The sequence below is a fragment of the Leuresthes tenuis genome, unplaced genomic scaffold (assembly GCF_036924035.1).
Source record: "Leuresthes tenuis unplaced genomic scaffold, fLeuTen1.0.hap1 SCAF_7, whole genome shotgun sequence".
NCBI classification, from domain to species: domain Eukaryota; kingdom Metazoa; phylum Chordata; class Actinopteri; order Atheriniformes; family Atherinopsidae; genus Leuresthes; species Leuresthes tenuis.
In genome coordinates this window covers 9,986,607-10,011,510 of record NW_027325361.1, presented here as the reverse complement: position 1 = coordinate 10,011,510, position 24,904 = coordinate 9,986,607, and the positions used below count along the sequence as shown (strand labels likewise).

Sequence of the window (24,904 nt, the reverse complement as noted above, 5' to 3'; positions counted from 1 at the left end):
GGCTTTAGAATGCTTTTTTTAAAGGGCATCTTGGGTTTTAAAGAGTCATGAATGAATCATTTTACATTGAATAGATACAACGTGATTAAGCTGCTCTGATAGTTAACTCCTGCAAGGATGCTACAATCACTTCTCTGGTGTAATTCATCTACACTTAACATTAAAATATGACCACACTCCTACTTTTACATTATTTACACGTAACATACTCCTCTTGTAACTCATCTTGTTGCAGATATGCTGAAAAATGGGTTGTTGTTCTTTAAAACTTTAAACTCAAACCAGAAAACCTTTTTTAAATGGGCTCAAACTAGCCACAACACCAGATGAAGATGCCTTACACGAGGAGTATAAAAGATGAAAGAGGCGTAAAGGGCTTCCTCTACCCCTTAGAGTATATCTTGGACCATTGTGAGGCCGCAGAAGATGCCACAGACAGAGGACCTGTTGCTGCTCAAATTGGGATTTTTACCTGTATTTTTACCTTCATGTCTTTCTGTTTTAGGTGGACTTTCCTTAACCATACTACATCTTAAAATAACCCACCACCGTCTTGGAACAAACTGTATATTCTTGCAGATAAGATGCACACGAAGGAGTCTAAAATTGTCTTTACCACTCTTAAATATGTGATAACACCCAGACAACCCTCACACAGAATTTCCACGTTTTGCTGGACGATCTGAACTGGCATTAAGCCTAGTTGGTTGGAAATTAAGCCAATTCTGCCCCTTAACAGTACAGAGCACGCAACTTAGAGATATCTACACCCACTTACCCAAGTTGGCTTCCTCAGTGGTGGTAAAAACTAATATTTCAAGTTCTTTTGTCAAAGATGTGTGTTACTTTGAGCTTTTGAGAAGCAACTGGGGGGGGGGGGGGGGGGGGGGGGGGCATCGGCGTGAGCTGAAACTGATGACCTAAGAAATCCCCGTGTAATCAGCTGATAACTTCTCAACTCATTATCATTTTCCGGTTTTCTTTCATTTACAACTCAGCAAGACACCAACTATGCATCCACACCCCTCCTTCTGTTGAGCCATACGGATCTGTGAACCACACAGCGCAGCTCAGCTCCATCTCTAAGACCTTTTTTTTTTTTTACAGCTTTGAAAAATGAATAGTAAAGTGATATTCCACAAATATTAGAACACAGGATCTCCTCAGTATCTTCATTAAATCAGAGGTGCCGTTTATGTATTAGCTTGTATATTCAGTCCAAGGCTTTTATGCAAACCACTGTGAGCGTGAGTGAACTGAGAAATTACTGCATGTTGTGCTCAAACACAAACATACCGCATCTCAGCGTTTGTGTCAGAGGGGAGGCAGTTTGTTCGTATACTGTCTGTATACAGAGAAAAGAGAGACAGCATCAATAATGTAGCATCTTGACTCCAGGAGTCCACAAAGTCCAATTAATCTCAAAGCCAAAGGAACAAAGGCTTTGCTATTTGACAAACAGGACATGGTGTAGTTTGCTCTTGCCTGACTTAGGCTTGCTAAGCAGAGACAATCTAGAAAAGAAATGTTGGGGAGGGCTTAGTAAAAGAGAGTTAGATACCAAAGTTGGCTAAAAGGGATCTTCAAAGGGAACGTCGTTACTCTTCCAAGCTCCTCTGACATTTCACTGTTTCAGACAGGCCCACCTTAGCTCTGTGCGCCGACTGAAAACACACCTTTTACCCCCGTTCAAAACTGCCCCAGTCTAAACAGACACAAGTCAAGTTCAAGACACACTTCACCCCCAAAAGAGATGGTTAATAAGAGAAAATATGTTATATTCATGTCTGTGATTACTCCTGACTGAGGATATGAATACATTAAAACAAATCTAAACAAGTCTGCATATTTGCTGCTTTTCTCACATGTTATCAATTGATTTTATATTAGGAAATCAAATCTGGTTCAATTTGACTGCTAAAGCGCCCCCTAATCAATTACACTGCATCACTTCTAGTGGCCACTATTGTTAATTTTCACCTTTACTTTAAATTACCTTGATTTACCTATTCATATATATATATATATATATATATATGAATATTTCACAATTTTTTTCAAATATACATGAACAAGTTGTGTTAAAACTGAAGTATTTTCTTGGCAAGAAGGCATTATGTCCAAGAATCTTGAATCCATTATGGTCAGGTGATGAAAATGCTTGAGAGATATCCAAAAAACAAACATTTGCTATCTATACCACTAAAAGAAGGCAAGAAAAATGTCTGATCTTTTGATTGAACTAAACCTTTAAAAACAAGTAGTTTAAAAAAAATTAAGCTGACTCTGAGTTCGATTTTAAACTAGTGTAGGCATCAAAATTATCATAATATAAGAGCACTAGTCTGAAGACCTGCAGTGATTAATGACATCGGATCCTTACGGGCTTATATCTGAGGGCATCTCTGTAGGATCCAAACAGAGCGGCCTGCGCTCTCATGAAGGACCTCGCCACACCGCTTCCTGTTGCTGTTGACTGCTTCTTCAGCTTGCTCTTCAGAGAGGACACCTGGTGGGAAACATGGAGGGAGAGAATGTGGAAGAGAAAGAGATGGAAAGTGATGGAGAAAGAGGTGGGGGGGGGTGAAAGAGAGATGGAGGGGTAAAAGTTCAATTATCACCTCTGAAATTGGTGGAGGAAGCAGCTCGTCCATTCTGGGTGTGAAGTATCACATTTGCAGGTCATCTCAAAAAAGGAAAGAAAAGAACGAGAAAAGCTTCAGCCTTTGCTGCAAGCTTATCTGTTGTGCTGCTGGGAGCACCTGCTGCTTTGCTAATTGAGCAATGCAAGGGGGTGATGGGAGGGAGGGGACTGAACAGAGAAAATGGAAACTTGCATCTTTGCTCCCCCCCATCATCACCTTCTTTTTTTTCCCAATTCAACCTCCATGTCTTACTCTCCTTCTCCTATCCAGTCCTGCTGTTTCCCCCTCCCCTCTTGGCTCTCCCGGACTCCCTCTAGAAAGAGATTCTTGACATAAAACGTCTTTAATTATTTCCCCCCTCTCCTGGTTCTGTCTCCAGGACTCCAGGCGAGAGTGGAGGAGCAGCAGGCCCTGGCTTGTTTCAGGATGACAAAAGATTCACCCTGGACACCGGGCCCTGGGGAGTCTGGGGAAGGAAGTTGTCAAGAGGCTCTCCTCACCTGCTCAGCAGTGGCCTGACTGTGTTGTGGCAGTGTGAGGAGGAGGCAGAGATACAGTAGTGATGTCATGTAGTGAGGGACTGTCGCTCTCTCTGTGTGGGCTCCAGCAGCTTCACACAAAAGCACAACGTTTGATTGGCTTGTACAGGAGACTGAGATTACTGTAATGCAGTGAACTGCGAGCTGTGATTTGAAAAGAAAAAGTCAACTGAAAATCAGTGAACTGCCACTCTTAATTTAGGAATCTTTTTACTGTATATTCAATAGTGTCTATATACACATAGTAGGACAGAAAAGACAACCAACGCCTTGTCTCTCTTTAAACACTCGCAGAAATAATGAGGCCTGCCCTCAACACGGAAGACTAACCGAAACTCTCCAGGTAAGACAGTTTTGCTGTCTTACAACATCACACTGCTTATGAATAAGGGACAAGAAAACCAAGGGCACATGCAGAGGTGGTGTGTGACATGCAGAAGTGTGTGTGAAACAGCCAGAAACAAAGAAAATGAATATTATCAGTTAACAGTCTGGCTCTTCGGTTTAGCACTGCATTGCTAATCTTAGCAGTCTATTCAATCACCTCCTAAAACAATCCAACATGTTGTGATGTTTGCACACTGTGTGGGTCCTACGCTCCATGGCTCGTCCACATCTGTAAAGCTGTATCTATGTATCAAATTTAGCAGAATTAGTTTCAAGGCAACATTTGGTATCAGAGAGATGAAGACAGATATGATGGCATCAAAAAACAGGTTGTGTCTTAAAAGACTTCTTCTGCAGTGAGAAAAAAAACTCTGACCAGGTCTATTTCAATCAGTGGCCAGATATATCATGCTGTGAAGCTGCAGCATCAGACCCATATCACAGTCAGGAATCTGCAATTAGCCTGACTGGAAGATTTGAGGGAGGAGAAGCAAAGTGTGAGAGCAGCACATACAGGGGACAGGCTGGGAGGAACAGAGAGGCTGAGAGACAAAGAAGGAAAGCAAGACCGAGAGTGTGGCAGTTTCAAACTGGGACAAAGACAAAACGAGCAGAGTTGATTCCTCTCCCCTGGGCTTTCTCACTCTCCACAACCTCCCCGTGCTGCCATCGCGAATGCTCCCAGGCATCAAACAGAAAGTTTATCATGGTTAAATTAACAAGTGTCATCTCCATATTCACTCATTGTACTAAATGCTTTTATGTTTATGTAAAGCCCTTTCTGGAATTAATATTTCATGTTTATGGGCATTTTTGCTGATTTCTTTTTTTCATCCTTGCAAATCATTAAACTGTCTTTTTTTGGGGTGGGGGGGGGGAATCAAAGCGAACACATTGTCAGTCTAAGAGGGGGAGGCATACCCCAAAGACTGTCGGAGCAGAAGGGATAGCAGAGTTTACTCTGCACACAGTAGAGTTCTGTACAGCAGCTTTGAACGGGTGAGAGCACTCCAGTGGCAAACACTTTTTAATGAGGCTGGGACACAATCACTTGTGTTTTTGCTTCCCAGTGTTACAAAAACGGGCATTAGAGCAATGAGTTCAAAGTTTCACGTATATTCACAAGCAGGATAAAGAAGCATGAAGACAAATATTCTTTATTCACATGTGGGGATTAATTAAACTGTCACATATAATAAGTCAAATACTTATGGTTGTAGTGCGTGAGAACGAACATCGGTTTTGAAAATAGAAACCAAAGCACACTCCACAGTGCAGCCCTTCACCTTCCTGACAAAAAAAATAAATGTGTATTTAGTAATTGGATTTTGAATATGGCGCCTACGCCGCAATCATCAGGTATGCCTCTGCGGTAATGGCTCTGTCAAACTAATTAACTTCTACAATCTGAGTGAAGCTAACGAGATTCATACAGGCATCAGAGGAAGGCCAGACTCTACAGGTGATAACCCTATTTGGCAGTGACATTTTTTAGTGTAAAGTCACAGTGGCGGTGATGAGATCAAAGGCAGAGACTCCCCCATTGGGTCCAATTAGAACTATAGCATTGTAAAGGGATGGGGTAGCGGGAGAAGAGAGGGGAGTGGGTGGTTGAGGGAAAGGCAGAAAAAACTGTTGAGTTATGATATTCATAATCTATGCAGAGAGGCCTTTTCAGTACAGGTCTTCTCCCCATAGCTGTGATCTTTTCAATTTACATCAAGGGAAGATGGTCGGGGATGAAAGCGGGGCATCCAAGGCGCACAGCCCACAGAGGGCAGACATGGGGCCTCATTAAGGCCCAGCCCAGACAGCCCCAAACAGGATTTGAAGTGCGTCACATAAAGAGCATGGGGTCAAAGGTCAGACATAGAACAGATCTCCATTTAACTCTCCAGCTGGAGATGGTAATTAGCAGGTGCAATGATGATCCCTGTCTGACTGTAAGGGATGATACCACTGTAGGTGACACCAGGCATCTGTGTGAAAGTGTGTGTGCGGCCGTGAATGTCAACACACGTATGGGGCCTCGCTACACTCATATTTACACAAACTCATATCATACACCTATGATTACAGAATATCCAAATACTACTGTGTAAAGACTACTGTGGGGCATTTCTAATCAGCATCATCTTGGAAAAAGGTTCCATGACAATCATTTCTGCAACCATTATGAAGAAAACACAAGATTGACTTGAAAGAATGAAAACTCAAGAAAGATCGAGGTGATTCTGCAGTAGAGTGCAGCGAAACAGAAAATAAAAAATAATTAGGAAGATTAGGTAGTTTACGCGCGGGTTGTGTCAACATTACGCCGCTGTATTCATCCTATTGTTTTCTGCCCAGGCTACAGTCAGCAATCTAATATATCATGATAGATTTTTATGTGAATGGAATTCAGATCTACCTCTGGAAATGTCCCTTTGTGTTACAAAGCTGATTTACAATATCAATTAAACTACTATAACAGTGTTCCTACATGCTCTAGCGTGATATGTAGAGCATTTCCAACAAAGCACCTGGTTTTGGTTAAAATCCACTTTTCTGTAGCCAGGATATGGTCACACAGCCAAGACTCCTTTCTTTTCCAACCAAATCCTCCATTTTGTGTTTATTCCCTGTTCTTTGCTTATTTTACAGCGCACACACAGAGCCTGCAAGTCACTAACTAGCAGCAAAATAAGTGATTCACAAATGAAAGAGAAAACTAATTCAGTGCACCCAACAAAACCCTTAAACAGAGGTCATTTACTAAAGATCAGATAGACTTCTCTTGTAGATTATATTTGGAAGATGAGAACCATTAAAGCGCCCCTTTTATATAAATCAGTGATGAAACTGCAGCATGACGTAATCGAGTTAATTTGCCTCACTTGACGGCGAATATCCCAATGACTATCAATAATCAAAATCAATACATTCTGCAGTCCTGTTTCAAAATAAAGAAAGAAGAAGACTGTTGATTTAAAACTCATGAAATGATCCTAGTTTTGCATCTCACAGTGTGAAACTATTCACTCTGTTATATCTACTTCTATGTTGGTCAAATTCATGTGTAGGAGCCAAATGATGGCTTACGAACGTAACTTGTATGCACTCAGCATAGTTAAAGTCCCACACAATAACGTGTCATCAGCATGGAAATTGGTCTCCATGCTCACAAATTATAATACATATGTGGAAAAAAACAAATATTTGGGACAAACTTGAGACACTTAAAAGAGGTTTAAATTTGAGAAGCAAAGAAAAAGTGACTAGAAGTTTAGAAAGTTTAAGCAAAGTCTGCAAACAGCCAGCAGCATCTGGAATATTTAATGGAATTCCATTACTACCTGATGCAACATGTAAGTTTAACTGCACATTTGTGGTCTTAATGGGTTAAACAGAGTTGGATATAGATCCATTTTATTTAGAGATTCTATTTGTACAAAAAAAGATCTGTCCACTAGCTCGATGCATCACGTCAAAGAGGGAGTGGTTCTAGTGCAGTGTCAGAAAAAAAGTTCTTTAATAGACAGTGTTTTATGAATATACAACTGAATTTTCAGTCTAAGTATGCAGTCAATTACACTTCAAAGAAAGACTAAAAATTAGAATCAATGCCTCAGTAAGACCCAAATTAGGATCCTGCAAGTCATCTGCAATCAGTCCATCTGTACCTGTGCATGAACGAGTAATAATTCCAGCAGGTGATCATAGAGTCAGATCACAAACATAAAATCTAGTGATTTTATCCCTGAAAATCCATGAACTTCAACTATTACCAGTAAATGTTAGAAAATAGAACAGCTGGAATGGTTTTACATTCACTATAAAGCAAATGCAAAAAGAAAAGAGCAGTAAATCAAAGAAAAAAGTTACACACAAACCCTGAATATATATTTAGAATTTTACACAAAAATTTCAATATAACATGGCAAACCCCAAATAATGACCCCGACACTTGTCTGTTGTTTAGAAGAAATGAATAAAAACTTGAGTTCTCTCTTCACAAAAAGAGTGTTTTGTTTAAGATTCTGTCCAGGGAAAGAAAGCCATGGGGACGCAATTAAAGAAACTACAAAGAAAAAAAATAGTTATGAAAATCTCCCACTTTCTTTTGATGTGCTGCAGTCTGAACTGTACACACACAGCAATGCACACATACACACAAATCTGAACAAAGACACAGAGAACAGACAAGCAGCATGCTCCTAACGCGTGGAAGGGAATGCACACAAAAAGGATTTGGAATTATGAAATTCATTCATTACACTAAAAATAAATCTTAGATACCATCGTTTTAATTTTTTTCAATTAACCTTTTTTTAAACCATAAAAATGCACAATAATAGGGATTATTACTTAAGATGATGGGGTGGAGTCAATTAAATAATGGTCTGAGGGATGCGAGCAAAAAAATATGAGTAAAAAATAAGAAAAACAACAAAGAGATTAATTATTAGTCACAAAAAAAATATAACTGTTGAAGTGTTGTCAAATACATGCACTGCAGGTAAAATGAAATGGAGTGGGAAAAGGGTAGAAAAAGTGCACGTGTGTGTGTGTGTGTGTTTTAATAGGGCTGAGATTCTCCCCGGTGTGGGGTTACTTTGTCAAGCTGACCTCTTATAGCAGCTGAGCGGCTGAGTTTTGCATACATAATTAACTATAGCTAAATGTCATCTTTCGCTTCAATAACTATCGCAGTGGGTGTTGCTGCTCTCCCTTTTTGACTTCTAATCCAGAGTGAACCGCCGGCAGAACGACTATGTGAAAATGAAGTGCAGCTTTTAAACTCCACATGAGTAAATGAAGGGCGGCAAACACCGCAGTGAGAGCGTTCGCACAGTTCAGCACCATTTAAAACAATCACAACCCGTAAAATAATGTCGAAAGTGAGCAGCAGATTCTGACATTTGGTGTTGGTAAAATACAGGCTCGACAACAAGAACAAAACCAGAATCTCTGTATGGACTCTGCTATTATACAGTGTAGCCTGTTTCTGGTACAGTATGTAACTGAGGTGGAGCAACTACATTCCCAGCAGTAAGCTACGGTGTAGTTAGTGGAGCATGCGAGCGGCTTTACAGTAGGCGGCTCCGCTATGCTGCGAAGACACGAGTAAAAAGACACTTCATCTTAACTGAAAACGAGGGGATCTGGTGGACAAACCATGAAATCTGTGAGTAGGAAAAAGTTTTCTCCTGAAGTAAATCTGAATGCTGCGATGAACATTCCTGGCCGACAACGTGTAGGTGTGTCTGCGCAACAGTGTTCAAGTGTTGCCTGCTGTACTCTGTTGTAGATGATGATGTAGATGTTGTTCTCTGGAAACTGAACACCAAATTAAAGCAGCGATGTTTGATTAAGTTTGCCAGGTGATCTCAGGAGAGGCGCGCAGACACAACCTCAACCCCCTCATTCATTTGTAAACCTCCAAATGCAGGCATGAAATACAGGAAGTAGGAGTGTACGCTGTAAATCCCCCCCTTGATTGGGAATACAAATGATCAAATGTATGAGGGCTTGGAGTGTATGGGTACACGGTGTCAGCAAAGAGGCGAGAGGCAGAGAGGAGGAGAATAGAAGGAATTAGGCTGTGATGTGAGAGAGAGCATCTGAAAATAAAGATGTAAGCTGCATTGTAGCACCTCACCTTGAATATGTGGCACAGAAAGAATAATGCATGAAAAAAATCCGTCATTGGTTTGAGATCAATTGCCAGGATCACACAAAAATCAGATTCAGACACACATTGTTTGTTTTCAGAATTAACAGACTCCTAATTTGCTATTCTTGGATACTTTTAATGACTAGTGAGAGGTAAACAACTTCCCCAACCAAAAGTCAATTATAACTTTATCACCACAATCTCTGTTTGGAAGAAGAAATGTGAAATCTTACAGGAACAAACAAAAATACTTTGATGTTCCTGGGGAAACCAGCCATTTTCTTGTGAATATTTCTTCTCAGTGTGCTTGTCAACACATTGATTTTATTGACGCAAGCATCGTCTCTCTGAGATCACCATTAATCTAGAAAAATGATCAAACTTTTAGTTTAAATTTAGAAATCTTCAGATGTACAAAAAGCTGCTAAAATGTATGGAGCATTTTTTAAAAAATACTTTTTTTCTGATAACTGTTTATTAAAATAACAATGGAAAAAAACACCAGTAAAGTTCCTTAATCTACACTGCTGTTCATACAAAAATAGAAACTATGCTAAATAATAAGGATCTGCTTACAATGACCTTTAATGAATATTGTGTGAGTTGTGAATAAAAGTTATGAGAAAAACGTTCATCAAAAGATTAATCTAAAGATTTTAATGTTGTTAATCTATTTTAAATGTGAAAAATCTACAAAGTAAATGTAATAGAACGCATTCATAGAAAGATACAACTAATGTGGGATATAAAGAAATCGTAACGAGCTACACCCAAACAGATCGTGGCATCCTTTTTAACCGGTTACCAATTACATCCTTATTTAGATCTTTCCCTCTTTTGCTAAACGGAACTGCTACTGGCTTGGTAAGTATTTGTAATAGTCAATAAATCTGAAATATTATGTGTGAAATTGTGGGAAAAGACCGTTAAGGGGCGGGCTCTTGTGGGGCTGGAGTAGGGGTCCTGTCTGAAAGAGGGTGGCTAATTCAGAACAACTGTGAACTCTGACCCTGCTAAAAGCACGACCACTGGTCAGCCAAGCCTAATAACGAAGTCCACATGTGCTCACAACCTGCATTGCCATAATTGGATGGATCTCGAGAGGTTTGTTTAAATGAACATCAGAGTGCTTTGTTTTCTGTCATACACAGACTTGAAATTCACATAAAAAACTGCCTGTGGCCTTTACCTTTTAATCCATTTTATGTTTTATATATTCCTACAAAGTGAAGCGGGGCTTTTTAAAGTGAGGATAATCATTTCTTCATAGGTCTCGGGACTCGGGTTTCACTCTGAATAAAGCTTGAGTGTTAAGTAGCCTGTGTTACAGTGAGAATTAGAGACAAACGAATAGTGATTTTAATAGCTCAGAAACAACATGCGGCAGCTCAGCACAGGCAGAGAATCGCTCAGCATTAATCAGGATTTCAGGCCCCAGTTCAGCAAACTACACAACGCCTCAAACATTTCCTCGTGTGTAAACACCAACATCAAATGCCATGTGGCATGTCCTCATCACTAACAAGCAAACTAACAAGAGACCTGGAATTCCACTCAATTAGTACCTGCTTGCTTTGTTATTAATCTACTAGCCTCAGTGAAAAGATAAGAGGAGACAGGAGCGGGAAAAAAAAGAAATCTGAATGGGGAATAAAAACAACAACAACAATTTGTTCTGATAAATATATTTATGTCAGTGAAGTTTCCATTTCAGGTGGTGTAATTTGACATGATACATGGGCTACGTTCTGTCATTAGTCAGGAAAAATTGGTGAGAAGGGGATCAAAGCAAAAAAGGCACCGAGCCTGCCACTTAATTTATCACACAGCAAAGACAAAAGCTTTTCTCTCTGCTTCTGTCGCTTTTCAAAAGCCCCGACTCTTTTTATGACAAACTCAGTTTGCTATTTAATTTAGGGCTTTAGTCCCTAGGTGCAGAAAAGCAAGCCGGCAGGCAGGAAGCAAGAAGAAGGTACTGCAGCCAGACAGGCACACAGGCAAAGAAGCATGAGAGGCAAACAGCGGGCGCAAGAAACGTCCGAGCTGGCAGGAAGTATGCTGAGACAGAGAGAGACGCGAAGGCAGACAGGTGCTGTGAAACCTGAGCCTTCATATGGTAGGCAGGTAGGTCTAAACGTCGGCCGGAAATGAACAGAATGTAAAGATCGCACATAGCAAAGAGGAATGCATATATGCAAGCAGTCAATGTATGCAGAGCCGTGCTAAATCAGAGGAGGGTGGGAGTGTGAGCAGGTCTGGGGTCTGCTGGGCAGTGGATGGAAATATGTACTGCTGGTGGGCAGTGGAACCTGAGTATAAACTGTTAGCAGCGTGGGTAATAGTGCGTCCACAGCTTCAGCTGGGATCTCAGTGCCTCACAGAGGAGCTTCAAAACACACTGTGAAGACTAACTAAACAAACAAAAAGATTCCTGCTTTGACAAAGACAGAGGAGACAAGCATGTGTGTTAGATTCTTTATGTTCTTTATGGTTGTGGAGGTGTTTGTGTGAATGTGGGTAAATGTGTGAGTGACCCTGACACCATGGTGATGCTTCCAGTAGCACTGACCAGCGTCAGTGCTCCATTAATTAAAGAGACGATGCGCTGGCAGGTGGCTTCACTGCCCACACTGGTAATTGGTCCCTTTCTTCCCACCATCTCCCCCCACAAAATCACCCATCTCTGCCTTTTCTTTTCTTTTCTCTGCCTTGTTCCCTCCTCCTATCTCTCACTCTCAGAAACGTGCCAGTGGGCAGGCAGAAATGCAAGACTTTGTGAAATAATGATTAGAATGGATGGAGATGAAGGGAAGGGAGTTTCACATTTTCCCACAAGCCTCTGATGGTCGGGGAATGCTGTTTGCCTTTAAGCGTCATACGACGCGACGGGAGTTTACTTTAGACAGCCACAATCTGAGGAGCCAGAGCTGCAGTCATTAATGATGTGGGGAGGGGACAGAACTATACTTTGACAAGTTTCTGGATGTTTACGTGTGTCTGTGTCAGTGTGTGCGCACATGGGCCGAAATACGAGTGTGACATTACACTGGAAGACAAGAGTGTACGTTCTTATGCAAGTGAGAGTCACTCTGGAAAAGCTGTGTGTGTGTATTTATGGGTGTGTGTCTCACCACGTCACTGGGCAGGTTGTGCAGGTCATCAAAGGGATTCTCCAGGGTGTTTGTGTCCACATTCAAAATGACAACGTCCTCCAGTGATCGACTGCGTACTCGCTACAAAAAGAAATGCAGTTTTATCTATAGCAGCAGCAGACACAGAGAAAATTAAAATACAATCAAAAGTTCACCACACACAGGTAAAACAGATGCAATTAAAGTTTTCTTCTATAATAGAAAAAAGTATAAATAAATATCTATTCTTTTTGCATAATGCATTTTAAAATGCACACACCGGTTTTCATAAGCAATTACTATTATAATAAATTCTATTATTGTGTCATTTACATATTTTATACAATAAAGAGCAAGAAAATAAATCATTTAGTTATTCAATTATGATATCAAGTTAAGATATAACTCCACAGCTGGCACAGGTGTGTTTTCCCAGTAGACCAAGTCATCTCTGTCCTGAAGACCCAGGAACGAGACAATACAGCAGTCACATTTACAAGCACACGGTTTCACAGCCCTTTATGATTAAGGATGAAAAATTGTATGTAGCAAAAAAAAACAAAAACATTAGAACATCTTTACTGTAACACACACAGACACATGCTCTGAAAATGAAGAATGGCACTGAGAGGAAACATTTGGACTGTGCAAACATTTTCCACAGAACCAAAACCTCATGCATCAACAACAACACGGTGATGCTGCGCCGTGTGCATCCTGATGGCGACAAATTCAACAATTATTTTAGCGCGGTGCAGGAGGATGCAGGCAGGTGTGTGTATGCGGGGTGGGGGGGGGTGGCGGAGGCAGCGCAGTGTGTGAATTTCTAGTTTGTCACTTTTGTGACAGCCTGTGCAGCGGAGGCTCACATGCTGATCTGGACTAATTATGTAGCGGCGGAAAGAAGGTCTGTCACGGATGCAGAGTGTGATAAATACTGCCGCTGCCGCAACTGTCAGACAAGTATCACACACACACGTGCACACAAACACACATGTGCATTACATTATATGTGCTTGCACAATTACACACACAAACACTTACATACTAACACTTACACACAAATGCAAATGTGTGCATTCTTGCGTCATGCTTTCACACACACAACAGCAGTACTGATGGTGGCCTGCCCCCCAACCAACACAAGGCTTAACAATGAAGTAGAAAAGCTCTTTGTTTGCAGATGCCTTTTCTCTCTGTTTTTTGTACTTCTGGTTCAGAATGTGCACAAACAATAAAGGGATTTAAGGGGGGGAAAAAGGGCTCAGTTTTGGTGTACAAAAATGAAAAAATACTGACATGTCACCTTTTTTTTTTTTCTAAATCAATGTGACAAGTTCACTAAAAGCAAATAGTGCATTAACTGGCCATTTATATAGAAATGAAGTGCCAATATAAAGCACACACACACACACACACACTGCTTCCTCTGTGTTTTAACATTACATGAAAAAAAAAGACATTCATGATAAATAGTGCATCTGATGCAAAATTGGACAACCAACAGTAATTCTTCAGTCTTTGCACTCATGTCCATCATCCACATCATGTCCATCTGTAGAGATGACTTAGTATCATCTCTACAGAAACAGAGATGATACTAATGCTCTCAAAGTATCGCGTTACACGTACTTACGTACACATTTATATTCATATACATACATATGTATATATACACCAACAGATTTATCAACATACCTCGAGCAGACTAAGATGAACTCCCACAAAGTATGGCATGGGGGCACTGTGAATGGAAAAAGTACAACACCAAGGTTTATACTTATCAGTACTAGATCATTCAAAAACAAAAGTATGTCAAAGGCAAAGAATTTTGGACACTGAAGGGCTGGAAGTTACATACAAACTACAGCATCAGATGTGCATTAGATGCACTACAAAAATGATCCAATGCATACATTACATATCAGCTGTGGATGTCAAGGGCAGTAAAAGAGTTTTGGTTTCTTTTCACACCAAAAACCCTCCGGCCAATATAGTTATTTATTTATTTATTAAAACAGGTTTAAAGAACAGCTATGTTTTTATTTGTTCTGCTCCTACAGAGTAGGTATGTTGATTTGTGGCATAAAATGAGCTTAAATAGAATGTGATTCAAATCAGTGGGTGAATTTAGAAACCTCAAACACAGTGGAGCAGTAGGTGCTATTAACACACAACTACAATTACAGAGAATGCTGACACTGAAACTACATAACAATAACACTATTCATTTCACAATAAGCAGATAACATAATAACCACAATAAATCCTTTTTCATATATTGGCTAAATTTCTGAGTGTCAAGTATCAGGCTGACATTTATGTAAAAGAAATGTTTAGCAGAGTTTCACTTAATGTGATATTTATTTTTATTTCATAAGTTAGCAGCACAGGAATGTTGCATCACTGTATTTTCCAACCAGCAAAAATGACAAACTAATTAAAAATGGTGAAAATAACAGAGGTTTACAGAGGTAGTAAAAATTGGATAGTTTTGGGTTGGTGTGTTTCTGGCCGAGGCAATGCAGAAGCGACAGGCTTGTAATCAGTTTACAGCAGCAGAAAAACAAACAGCAGGCCTGCACTGTAGCTGCTGTACTGCTTTATGAATGTACAGTACTGACTCTCTGAAACTCAGATGTACTGTACATACACAGAAAAACATGTGGAGCTTCTAATATAATCTAGTTATCTAATCGGTGCACGGAGGACACCCCTGTTATTCAATAAGATAATGATGAGTCTTCACAGAGTGTTGAAAATCACATTTCACTGTCAGTGATAGACAGCTTTTTTAAGCTGATGTGCCCCTCATGGTAAAGCACTGTACTCTATGATTCAACAAGAAAACTGTTCCTTTCTCATAAGCTGACATCACTACAAGCACATTAAACACACGGATCTGAAGTTGACCAGAACGCATGTAGATTTTTAGATGAGCCGGTACTCTTTCTCTCCATTCAGTTTCAATCACGTCCGTTTAGATTTGTTGGAATTTTGTTGGATGGGTGGTAATGAACCCCTGAGAGAGCTGAGATGATGAGAGCGTGGTGCTAGCACCGGCATGAAATATAGAGCAAGGTGATCCGGACCATTCATTATGTTGAGGAGCCACAGAAGAGAAGGTGCACCAACGAAGTGCGCACAAGAACAGGAAGGAGTGGGAGAAAGTGTGAACATGTGTGGCTGCACTTTCATTCCGAGGTTTTAGTGGCTGAGCTTGATGCATAACTGGCACACATGTGTTTACATGTCTATGTGGAAGCCATATGTGTGCAAAATAAGACACAGTGGCAGAAGAGAAAAAGTTCACTGTGACCATAATGATTGTGTTTGTGCATGTGTGTCATGCAGAGGTGGTCATCCTTACCAGCAGTAGTCCAGAAGATGCGGGGGCAGCACAGGGATGAAGATGTGCTGCCAGTACATAGGAAAGAGCAAAGCTGCTGCACCATGGACACATGCAGTTAACTGCACAGACAGAGACAAAGAAGAGAGGACAAACTTAAAAACAAATAACCCAAAAATATTTTAGAAAAAAAAAACTCTCTTCCATGCTCAAACTTGGTTTGTTTTCACCATCAAAAACCATCTCAAGGAAACAACTAGAAAAGTTTGAAAAAGTGATCCATTTTAGCCAAATTATCCTGCTCTCCGTCCTTTTCTTGCCTCTGTAAATGTCTTTTTTTTCCACACTATTGAAGACTATATAAAAACGCAGCAATGGATACTTCCAAACAGTGTCCTGTCTTAAATTAAAATAAGCCTGAACAAATTGCGGTTATGCTTTGTGCTAAAGAATATATGTCCTGTTAGTTTGATTTTATTGAGGTTTCATTGGCAAACAGACAGTTATAATCTTTAAAACAAAAGCCTTGGGAAGAAAAACCTTTCTCATTTACATGTCAAGTGGGCTGTCATGAACATATGACCTGTTAGCTTTCATAGATTCATTTATGACCTGTTCTCCCACAGACTGAAAGCAGAAGATCAGCCAGTTGATAAAAGCCTGTCTTGACCCTCATGACAGAGACACAACAGAGAGATTGATGTGAAAAGAAAACTGTTAAAAAGACTGACCTAAAGAAAAGCAACACTTGCTTTACACACGCTGAACATGCATCCGCTGTGGTATTGATTTATTTGTCATGCGTCATCACAACTAAACTGTAGCTCCTATTACATGTGATATTCTATTATAAAACCATCTAAAACATTAACTCCTTATCACACACTTTTTAAATCAGTGCCAGTAAGTGGGGATTATGCTTTGACCTGCACAAAAAGCAACAAAACAAGGCCAAAGCAGTGCTGCCAGTAGCCTTAAAAATCAAAATTTGCCCAACCACGATAACTGAAAAAATGAAAGGGAAAATATGGAATAATTAACCTCTTTTTTTAAACAAATAATGAGAAGCAATCATGTGAGGATGACATTGCTTTTCAAAGGCGCCTCTAACATTGTCAAACCAATGTTGCAGACAGACTTAAAGTCATTGTCTACCATTGTCTTAACGCCAGCATCCCCCTCTTGACATCCAATCTCATGAAAAGCCAGCTATAGTAATGACCTGCAGCACACACACACAGACAGACACACAGACGCAGCAGGAGACAGAGGCGTTAGCTCATCCCCCAGATTAAAATAACATGATTAAATATGGAAAGAGAACAGAGGTCTGAGGGGCTCCTGCGGGACTTCATTAGGGCAAATTGCCAAAGAATGAAACATGAGTTAGCCAAGAGAGACTGCGGGCTAGGCCAATACCGCCGGGACCCCGGAGCAGCAGCCGCTGTTATACTGCTGCAGCTTCACAGTAAATGTGTGAAGCGGACACACACTATCACACACACACACACAACTACCAGGAGACCCCCTGCTCACTGACACACACAGTGTCACAATTGACCGGCCAAAAGCGGGTGAGATTGGTGGCTGAAAACAACTGCTGCGAGAGGAGGAGAAAGAAAGTCCCCACCCCTCTGAATTCTACCCTCAGATCAAGCTTGGAAATCTGAAAGCTCACAACAAAAAGCACGCATGTGTTTATTTGTCCGCGTGCCTCCCTCCTTGCATGTTTGTCTAACTGCATTCATTTTTCATATTGGCCAGTATATAAAAAGCAACGCTCCTTTTTCTCTCTTATTGTCTCTCATACACACAGTCCCACAATACTTAGGACTTAATCAACATTTAATTGGTGTCTTGCTCTGTGTATCTGCATATGCATATATCTGCTTCCTGCTGTCTTCAAATAAAACAACAATGCCACGCTCCTGTCAAGATTAATTCCCCGGCAAACAGTTTGTTTTTTTGTTAATTCTGAAAATAAATCAATGCTATGAATATTAATGAGAGATAGTGAAGCACTTGGCGGAAAAGCTACTATCAAAACTATCACACTTCTTCCTTCTCTGAAGCAGTGATGGTAAGGGGCCATTAAGTTGTGATGAAGAGAGGTCACCCATCCGCAGATCTACATACACATGCATGCACGAATCACACGTGCACGCATGCACACACACAGAGAGTGAAGAGCCAACAGGCTAGTGTATCCCTCCTCTGGGAGTGTGAGACAAGCCCCAGCTATTCGCCGGTACCAGGAGGTAATGGCACAGAACACCTCGCTAACCAACTCCAATTATCTCCACCAGGCCTCAAGGTGAGCCCCCCAACCGGCATGATTTACTCTCAGGTTGAAAGTGAAAACGGGAGTCTCTCTGCCTCTCTTCCCAGGCTGGGTGGCTGGGCTTGGGGGAGCTGACCGCGAAGGGAGTCCGGAACGAAGATCATGATTTATAAGGCGAATCTAGATTTTAGTTTTCTTTTATTTGTTATCTCCAAAGCAATGGAAGTAGCAGTGAGTCTTAGATAAGGTAACTTGGAGGGAACTCCACAGGAATAGTTCACATATTTGCTTCTCTAATTCAGATTAATACTAATCCCTCTGTCCTTGTCCAGGTTTTTGGACAAATGAGGCAAAAAGTGAAAATTGGATACATGAAAAAAAAACTACACCTTTTTTTTTCTTCTTCTTCATTTAGAGGGGGGCTTCACATGAGAGTGGGTCATGAGAGGCTAAGGCTGATAAAATATTTGCCAGGCTGATAAATAATAGATGAGTGGAGCCAAATGGCTTACACGCTCCACAAAAGACCTGGGTGCTTAATATTCCATTCAATGGAGAATCACAGATACAGTCCCCAAGAACAAATACAGGATTAGGTGCTGGGTCCAGTCCTCAGGGACCAGGGCTCTGCCCGGTAATGAGGGGCTGCCTGCCTCTTATGCTGTGTGTGTGTGTGCGTGTGTGTGTGTTGCCCCCTCCTCTGAGAAGCTAACCGATTATACAGCGACAGCCTGCTTCAAAAAGCAGTCAAGGTCTTTGGTTCTGCCCTGAGAGCTTTTTAGTGTGCTGTGGCTTCCACAGAAAGTGCCCACACGAACACTGGTTTTTCCAGACCCATTCAGTGAGACTAAAGAAGGACAGAGGGAAAAGAGATAGACAGGGAGAGATAAAGAGCTGGAAGGGAGAAGGTCAAAGTTTGAGAAGAAGGCTAAATGAAGTGAAGAGATAATCATTTGTATGGAAACTTTCAATATGATAGTCATTTGCTACCATATTCCATAATTCATGCTAAATATATAGACCATGCACTCCATACTATATACATATTATGAGCCTACATGCACAAATCAAGCAGTAAATTACACCATGCTTTGTGGGACAATAATCCCCATCATAATACAGAAAAGGTGATTTTTTCTTTCAATGCACACTTGTTTAGTTCATCTAATTATGCAACTTTTGAGGTCCGAATGCACAAATGTTTCTTTAAATCTCTGTAAGATGGATACAACTTATAAAAATGCTTTTTCTACAAGGAAACTGAAGGGAGAATAGATAGTTCGTACGGAGATAGTTAATCAACTTAAGTTATTAATCCACTTCATTAAGTTATCAACTCTTGAACCTATGCATTCATACATCATCATATTCAGATTCAACTTCTCACGCCATGTCTGAGCAGCAACAAAAAACTCTTCAGCAGCACTGTTTCCTTAAAAAGCTGGAGCCACCGGGGAGCTCTGCAATCGCTGCAAGTCTGTGCCCTGCAGACTTAGCCAGTGTTTCCACCCACATTATTACTCTTTACCTGAGTAACTGGACACACTGAAGTTAACGACTGAAAACGCTATATCACATTCACATACTTTGCATATAAAGGAGTCACAGGTTGACACTGAGCCATTTCCTCAGACTGGAAAAACTCAGTTCTTTCAGGGTTTTTTTAATAGAAAAATCATTTTGCACATGTTCTACTGTACAGCGAGCATTGTGCTCAAAAATAGTTACTGCTGTAGAAGATGAAATTCAGTTTTACAGGACTGGTATCAACATGGTCACTCTTGACCTCCTCACACCAGCCTTAAACACTCGTTTCCCCTCAACTCGGCTTTCTTTCCAAATTCAGTCCTCTCTTTTCATCTCCCTGCCTCATTTTCATCCCAGGTTTTCATTACTTATTCCAATTTTCCTTTTCTCCTCCTGCTGTCCTTCTGCCCGATGCCACCTCTCCCACATTTATCCTGTTTCTTCATTGCTGTGTTGGCCTTTCTGTCTCTCCTCACAAGCACTGAGAAAGTCACCAATTACCCACGCTGTGCTTTTCCCTGTGTTGACAAACGCAGGTGTCAGGCCTGGTACACGGTAAGTGTGCCACAAACAGGTAGGTGGCACTGGAAGAGAAAGAGAGGGCATGCAGGACAACGCAGGTAACAGCTAACACCAGGCCTCCCACACATGCACACACAATACTGACTCTATCGTAGTAAAGACAGAAGGCAGAAGGTATAAACACCTGTGCAGAAAACTCACACAAACACCCACTACATGCACATACCACACACGCCTGAAGACACATGGCATAGGGCAGAAATAAGTTTATTGAGAACAATGAGGAGAGGGGCTTGAGGGAGGGGATGGAGGGGGAGGATGTCCTGATGTTCTGCAGTTGCCTAACAACAGAGAGACACATTAGGACTCCCAAGAAGAAAGAGGCGAACGAAGAAAGACAGAGAGGTGCAGTGAGTGAGTGAGAGACAGATGGACAGAAAATAATATGTCACAAAGAAGGAATCAGTAAAAGGGAGACGAGAGAAGCAGAGAGAAGTCGGGGAAAGAGAGAAGAGGAACAACAGAGGAAAAAGCTGGAAACGGAAAGACAGCTGGCACTCTAGGGCATGGTGGATGGATAGCCCCTTGTTAGCATAGGCCTGACAGCCTGATAAGAGGGTTGCTGTCAGCCGGTGCTGCGGCCAGGCTGTGTGAGCATGGGCGATAGGCAGGGCAGAGGCTGGGCTCGAAAGCTGGGGGGCCTCGGCAGATGAAAGACACAAGTGGTGGTGGGGGTCCTCCCAACTGACTAGTTAGAGGAAGGGCTGATGCAACCCTATTATACGGGCCTATGACAAGGCTGCACGCACGGCTGACTCCCGCCCCTACGCCACAACCGACCAGCGTTTTTTAAAACAGTGATCCCATTCACCTCCAGTCACGAAACAGTAATAAGTCAACTGACGCATTGTTGTAAGATCATGATTTATTCCTTTGCTTTTGGCTGCTTGCAAGACGTAGCTGCCATGTACTGACAGACTGACACGCTGGGTTCACTGGGGGCTTTAACACAGGCAGCACCTGGAGCAGGCCGGATAAATGCTGCATATATATATATATATAGTCTTTTTCTCTTTCGTCTTTCTATTCCCTGTTTCTCACCGTTTGGTTGAGATGCTGGGCGGAGGTGTTGAAAAGCAGCTGGATAGCATTTATTATTAACAATACAGTCACCCATACATCTTCTATCTGTTGGTAGCAGACTATAGAAATATTACCTGTCCATCCAGTAACTCATAACACTCATTGTAAAAAAAAAAAAAAAACACTGTGACAATCTGACATCAATGAGACATCTCTCATCCTTTAAGGTGTTTGATCACATGACAATAGTGCTGATAACGAGCGGAGAATGTTTTCAGTTAAGTATGTATACGCTTATTTGGTTTCAAGAATCATGGCAGCCATTTTTGCTTGAACTCGAAGGTCAATCTACCCCAACAGCAAAAATAACGCATCACAGGAACAGTAATAACACTGGGCCTGCCAGTAATCCCTGTGGGGATGTGAAAATACCTTTGTACTACAGTGCCTGACATATATCGCTACCAAACCGAAACACCGCTCCTTGAGGAAGATGGATAGATAGACGACTGGATGAAGAATTGCAGAGGATGAAAGGCTTACAGAGGTAAAGGTCTAACGATGAGGCTCTTAAAATATCCTGTCGGCATATATTTGTTATAAAAACAAGCCACGATTTGTCTTTAAGCTGCAGAAAACTGTAAATCACAGACAAATCACCTCCACCCCCCTGTTCCTGCTAAAAAGAAAAACACTCTCACCCCTGAGTCTGATAATTTACATCTTGTACCGCTTGTGTCACAGCTCAGTGTGCTGCCTAAACCCTCAGCAGAGGTGGTGCTGGTCTGAGAAGCTGAGGGGAGACAGGTGAAATTCTCAGAGGGAATGGGTAATCTTTACAGCTCCTCCTGATTATAGCTCCTACGGGACACCTTGGGAACTGTTCCCTCCAGCACCCAACACCACCACAGGGCCCCCGGCTGTTAAATCTTTTGCAGACTTGTAGATAGGATTGCAGGAGCAGCTACAGTACAGATACAGATAGAACTTGGATGACATCACTTCCCTCTCCCATCTCATCTGTCATAAACATTTGGCTCTGCCTCATCAGCTCTGAAGATAACGGGGGGAGGATGGAATGAGGAACAGAGGGAGAAAGGAGGGGAGAAAGACACACAGAGAGTTCCTCCCTCATAAATACAGACAGAAAAAAGTGACTTTGAATTATGTGAGAGAGCTAAGACATGTAATAAAGGATAATTTAAGGCTTTTTGGACATTAATATGCTGCCTTTATATGAGACAAACAGTCCCATATAATTCAGCTTTAGAGAAGATTTCAGATTTCACAGCTTGTCAGAGCTTGATGCAGCAAATGTGGGAGTGGGAGGGATATTTCAATTCTCTCTGTTTAACTATCGTAGCTATGTCAGATAAATATTCTCATCATGCTGTTTAGGGTTTGATATCCTGATGGAATATTGATGAGTGGAATCACGTTCAATCTATTAAGCGGTCCCACACTTAAGTTATATTCAGTTTTGGGTGGTAATTTGGTGTCTGAATTCAATATAAATCCAAAAAATAACTAACGTGACTAGGCATGAGTGTGCGTTAGCATCAATGTCCCATATTATGATTTTACTGCGGTTTGTGGGGGGTGGGTTGGATATCATGGATACGATTTATTATCCTGCAAAAATCCTGTTATGCAACACAAAAGCTTTTTATTACTGAAAGCTTAACCTCAACCTAAACCAAATGTTTATTTAGGCTGTTTTATCCTATTTGAGTTTTTCCTCTTTCTTTCTGTGTGTTATACAGCTTCTTGTCCAAATCAATAGTCAGCAAAGTAAAGAAACCCCAAGTCTAAAGAAATGGTACCTATCATATCCCTGCAGCAAAGATGCTGCTCCTGGGGCTCCTTGAAAGTCTTTGTTTCTAGGATAGGACTTTCTTTCTGGACTTTATGACCACCAAGATCACCAAGAAACACGGCTGCATGACACTTGACTACTGGCTCATTTGGCAAATCCTCAAACATAGAACTTTTTTTTTGCGTCACCGCGGTTTAAAAAGTAAGAAGCTAAAACAAAGTTTCAGACAGAAGGTAACAAGAGATGTATCAACTTTGCAGAGCATGAAATAGATAATGTAGTTTGTTAACATTAAAGCATGCAAATCTGTTTCCGTACACCCCAGAATACATCAATTAACCCATAAAAATGTGAAAATAAGAGATCTTGAAAAATTGTATGACAACACAGACACACGAATGTCTGGATATGAATCTATTTCTGGTAGGTGCAGCATTTCAACGGTTTTCTATCTTATTTAAAGCCTGTGCATGGCAGGTCAGACATAACTGTCTGCAGCTGAGAGAAAGACTTGGAGGGAACGGACTCACAGTGCTAAGCTTGCTTGAGGTAATGATGATGCGCCGTTCGTGCAGCATACTGGCGTAGAGTTGGAGCATGTTGTTGATGTCCACAGCCACAAAGTACTCTGTCAGGTTCCGCTGGAAATAGACAGGAACATAGGGATATTCAGGTATATAACAAACTGTCCAAGCACAGCTTGCTTCCAGAAAAGTGTCAACATTGCACACTGTGAGAGCGCCAGTGTCTGCCAAAGAGAGACATAAAGTGCTGGCAGAAAAAGACTTCTATCTCGACTGAGATTAGTCTGCATTAAAAGAAAATCAGTGGAAAAGAAATATAACTTCCAACTACATTTATGCCTTTGATCCATTTGATAGTCATGTTTAGAAAACAAATCACATGTCAATCAAAGTAAACTTGTGAGACTTCTAATTGCTGTCATCTAGTGTCCCTTGCCATAATGATTTGAGCTCAAATTTGAATACAGAATCACCAAAGAACATAATCTCAGTTTGAATCTTTTATGCCAATCGTTATACTTCAACATTAAAAGCACTGCAAGAGATAAAGCTGAAACAAGAGGATGATGCAATAATTTCAAACAGTGACATGTGTATTAGATTAAATACGATTAAAGTCAAGGATGTTTCCATAAGGGAGGGATTTTTCTTTATCTCCTTCAGTGTCTTTCTCTTTTCTTCTCCATGAACACTTACACTCTCAGGGATAGTTGGCAGTCCATTGATATCCGGGGCGATGAAGTAGGAGTGCTAGAAAAACACAAACATGGAGGAGAAAGAAGAGGGAAGGTCACAAGTGAAGCATACCACTCACACAGAAGAGAATGAGGGAAGAGGGGAGAAAAAGGCCATTCACTTTGTTCCATGATTTATGGCTCATCTTCAGCTCTGTCTATATGAATTGCTGAGCTGGTGTCTGAACTGTGGCAATGCTTTTATCAGGCCTACAGAACAGAGAAAGCTCAATAGCAGCTCAGCTCCCCATAGACACACACTGGGGTGATGTCTCCGGTGGAAAACTGAGTCTTTATTTAAGCATTAAAAAGGTTTTCGGAGCACCAACACACACATACACTCGCTAAAGTATGTGCACATGTGCACATCCACACAGATGTGCGCTCCAACACACAGACACACAGGTTGTTTAGAGGATCACAGGGCTGCCTGTCTCACTTTGGGAGAGCAGGGCAGGTTCAGTGTTCAGATCAAAGGGGCCTGAGAGAGGTGCTGTTTGGAGGTAGACAAACCACCAAAAGAAACACTGTTGTGTCTCTAACGCACACACACACCGTTGTCTTATTGGTACATCTGCGTTCAACTTGGCCTTTACTCAACCATCTGTTGAAGTTCGTTGTTTAAATCCACTGTGGCATTAACAGGAGATTCTATAGCACTGCAAACACAGTAGATAAATTAAAACCTCTAAGAGTCTAGTTCTGCGACT

General features: G+C 41.2%; 1 protein-coding gene across 5 annotated transcripts in view; it reads right to left on the bottom strand.

The window, feature by feature from the left end:
- The window catches only part of dennd1b (DENN/MADD domain containing 1B), a 104,814-nt gene that overhangs the window by 26,097 nt on the left and 53,813 nt on the right, over window positions 1–24,904 (bottom strand). For all 5 annotated transcript variants that reach the window (XM_072389191.1, XM_072389193.1, XM_072389192.1 and 2 more), the window contains 6 exons: window positions 24,157–24,210; window positions 23,467–23,577; window positions 15,729–15,829; window positions 14,057–14,102; window positions 12,359–12,460; window positions 2,384–2,509 (listed from right to left, as the gene is read on the bottom strand). In XM_072389191.1, coding sequence (XP_072245292.1) covers window positions 2,384–2,509; window positions 12,359–12,460; window positions 14,057–14,102; window positions 15,729–15,829; window positions 23,467–23,577; window positions 24,157–24,210 — 540 coding nt within the window. The remainder of the gene's footprint in view (window positions 1–2,383; window positions 2,510–12,358; window positions 12,461–14,056; window positions 14,103–15,728; window positions 15,830–23,466; window positions 23,578–24,156; window positions 24,211–24,904) is intronic.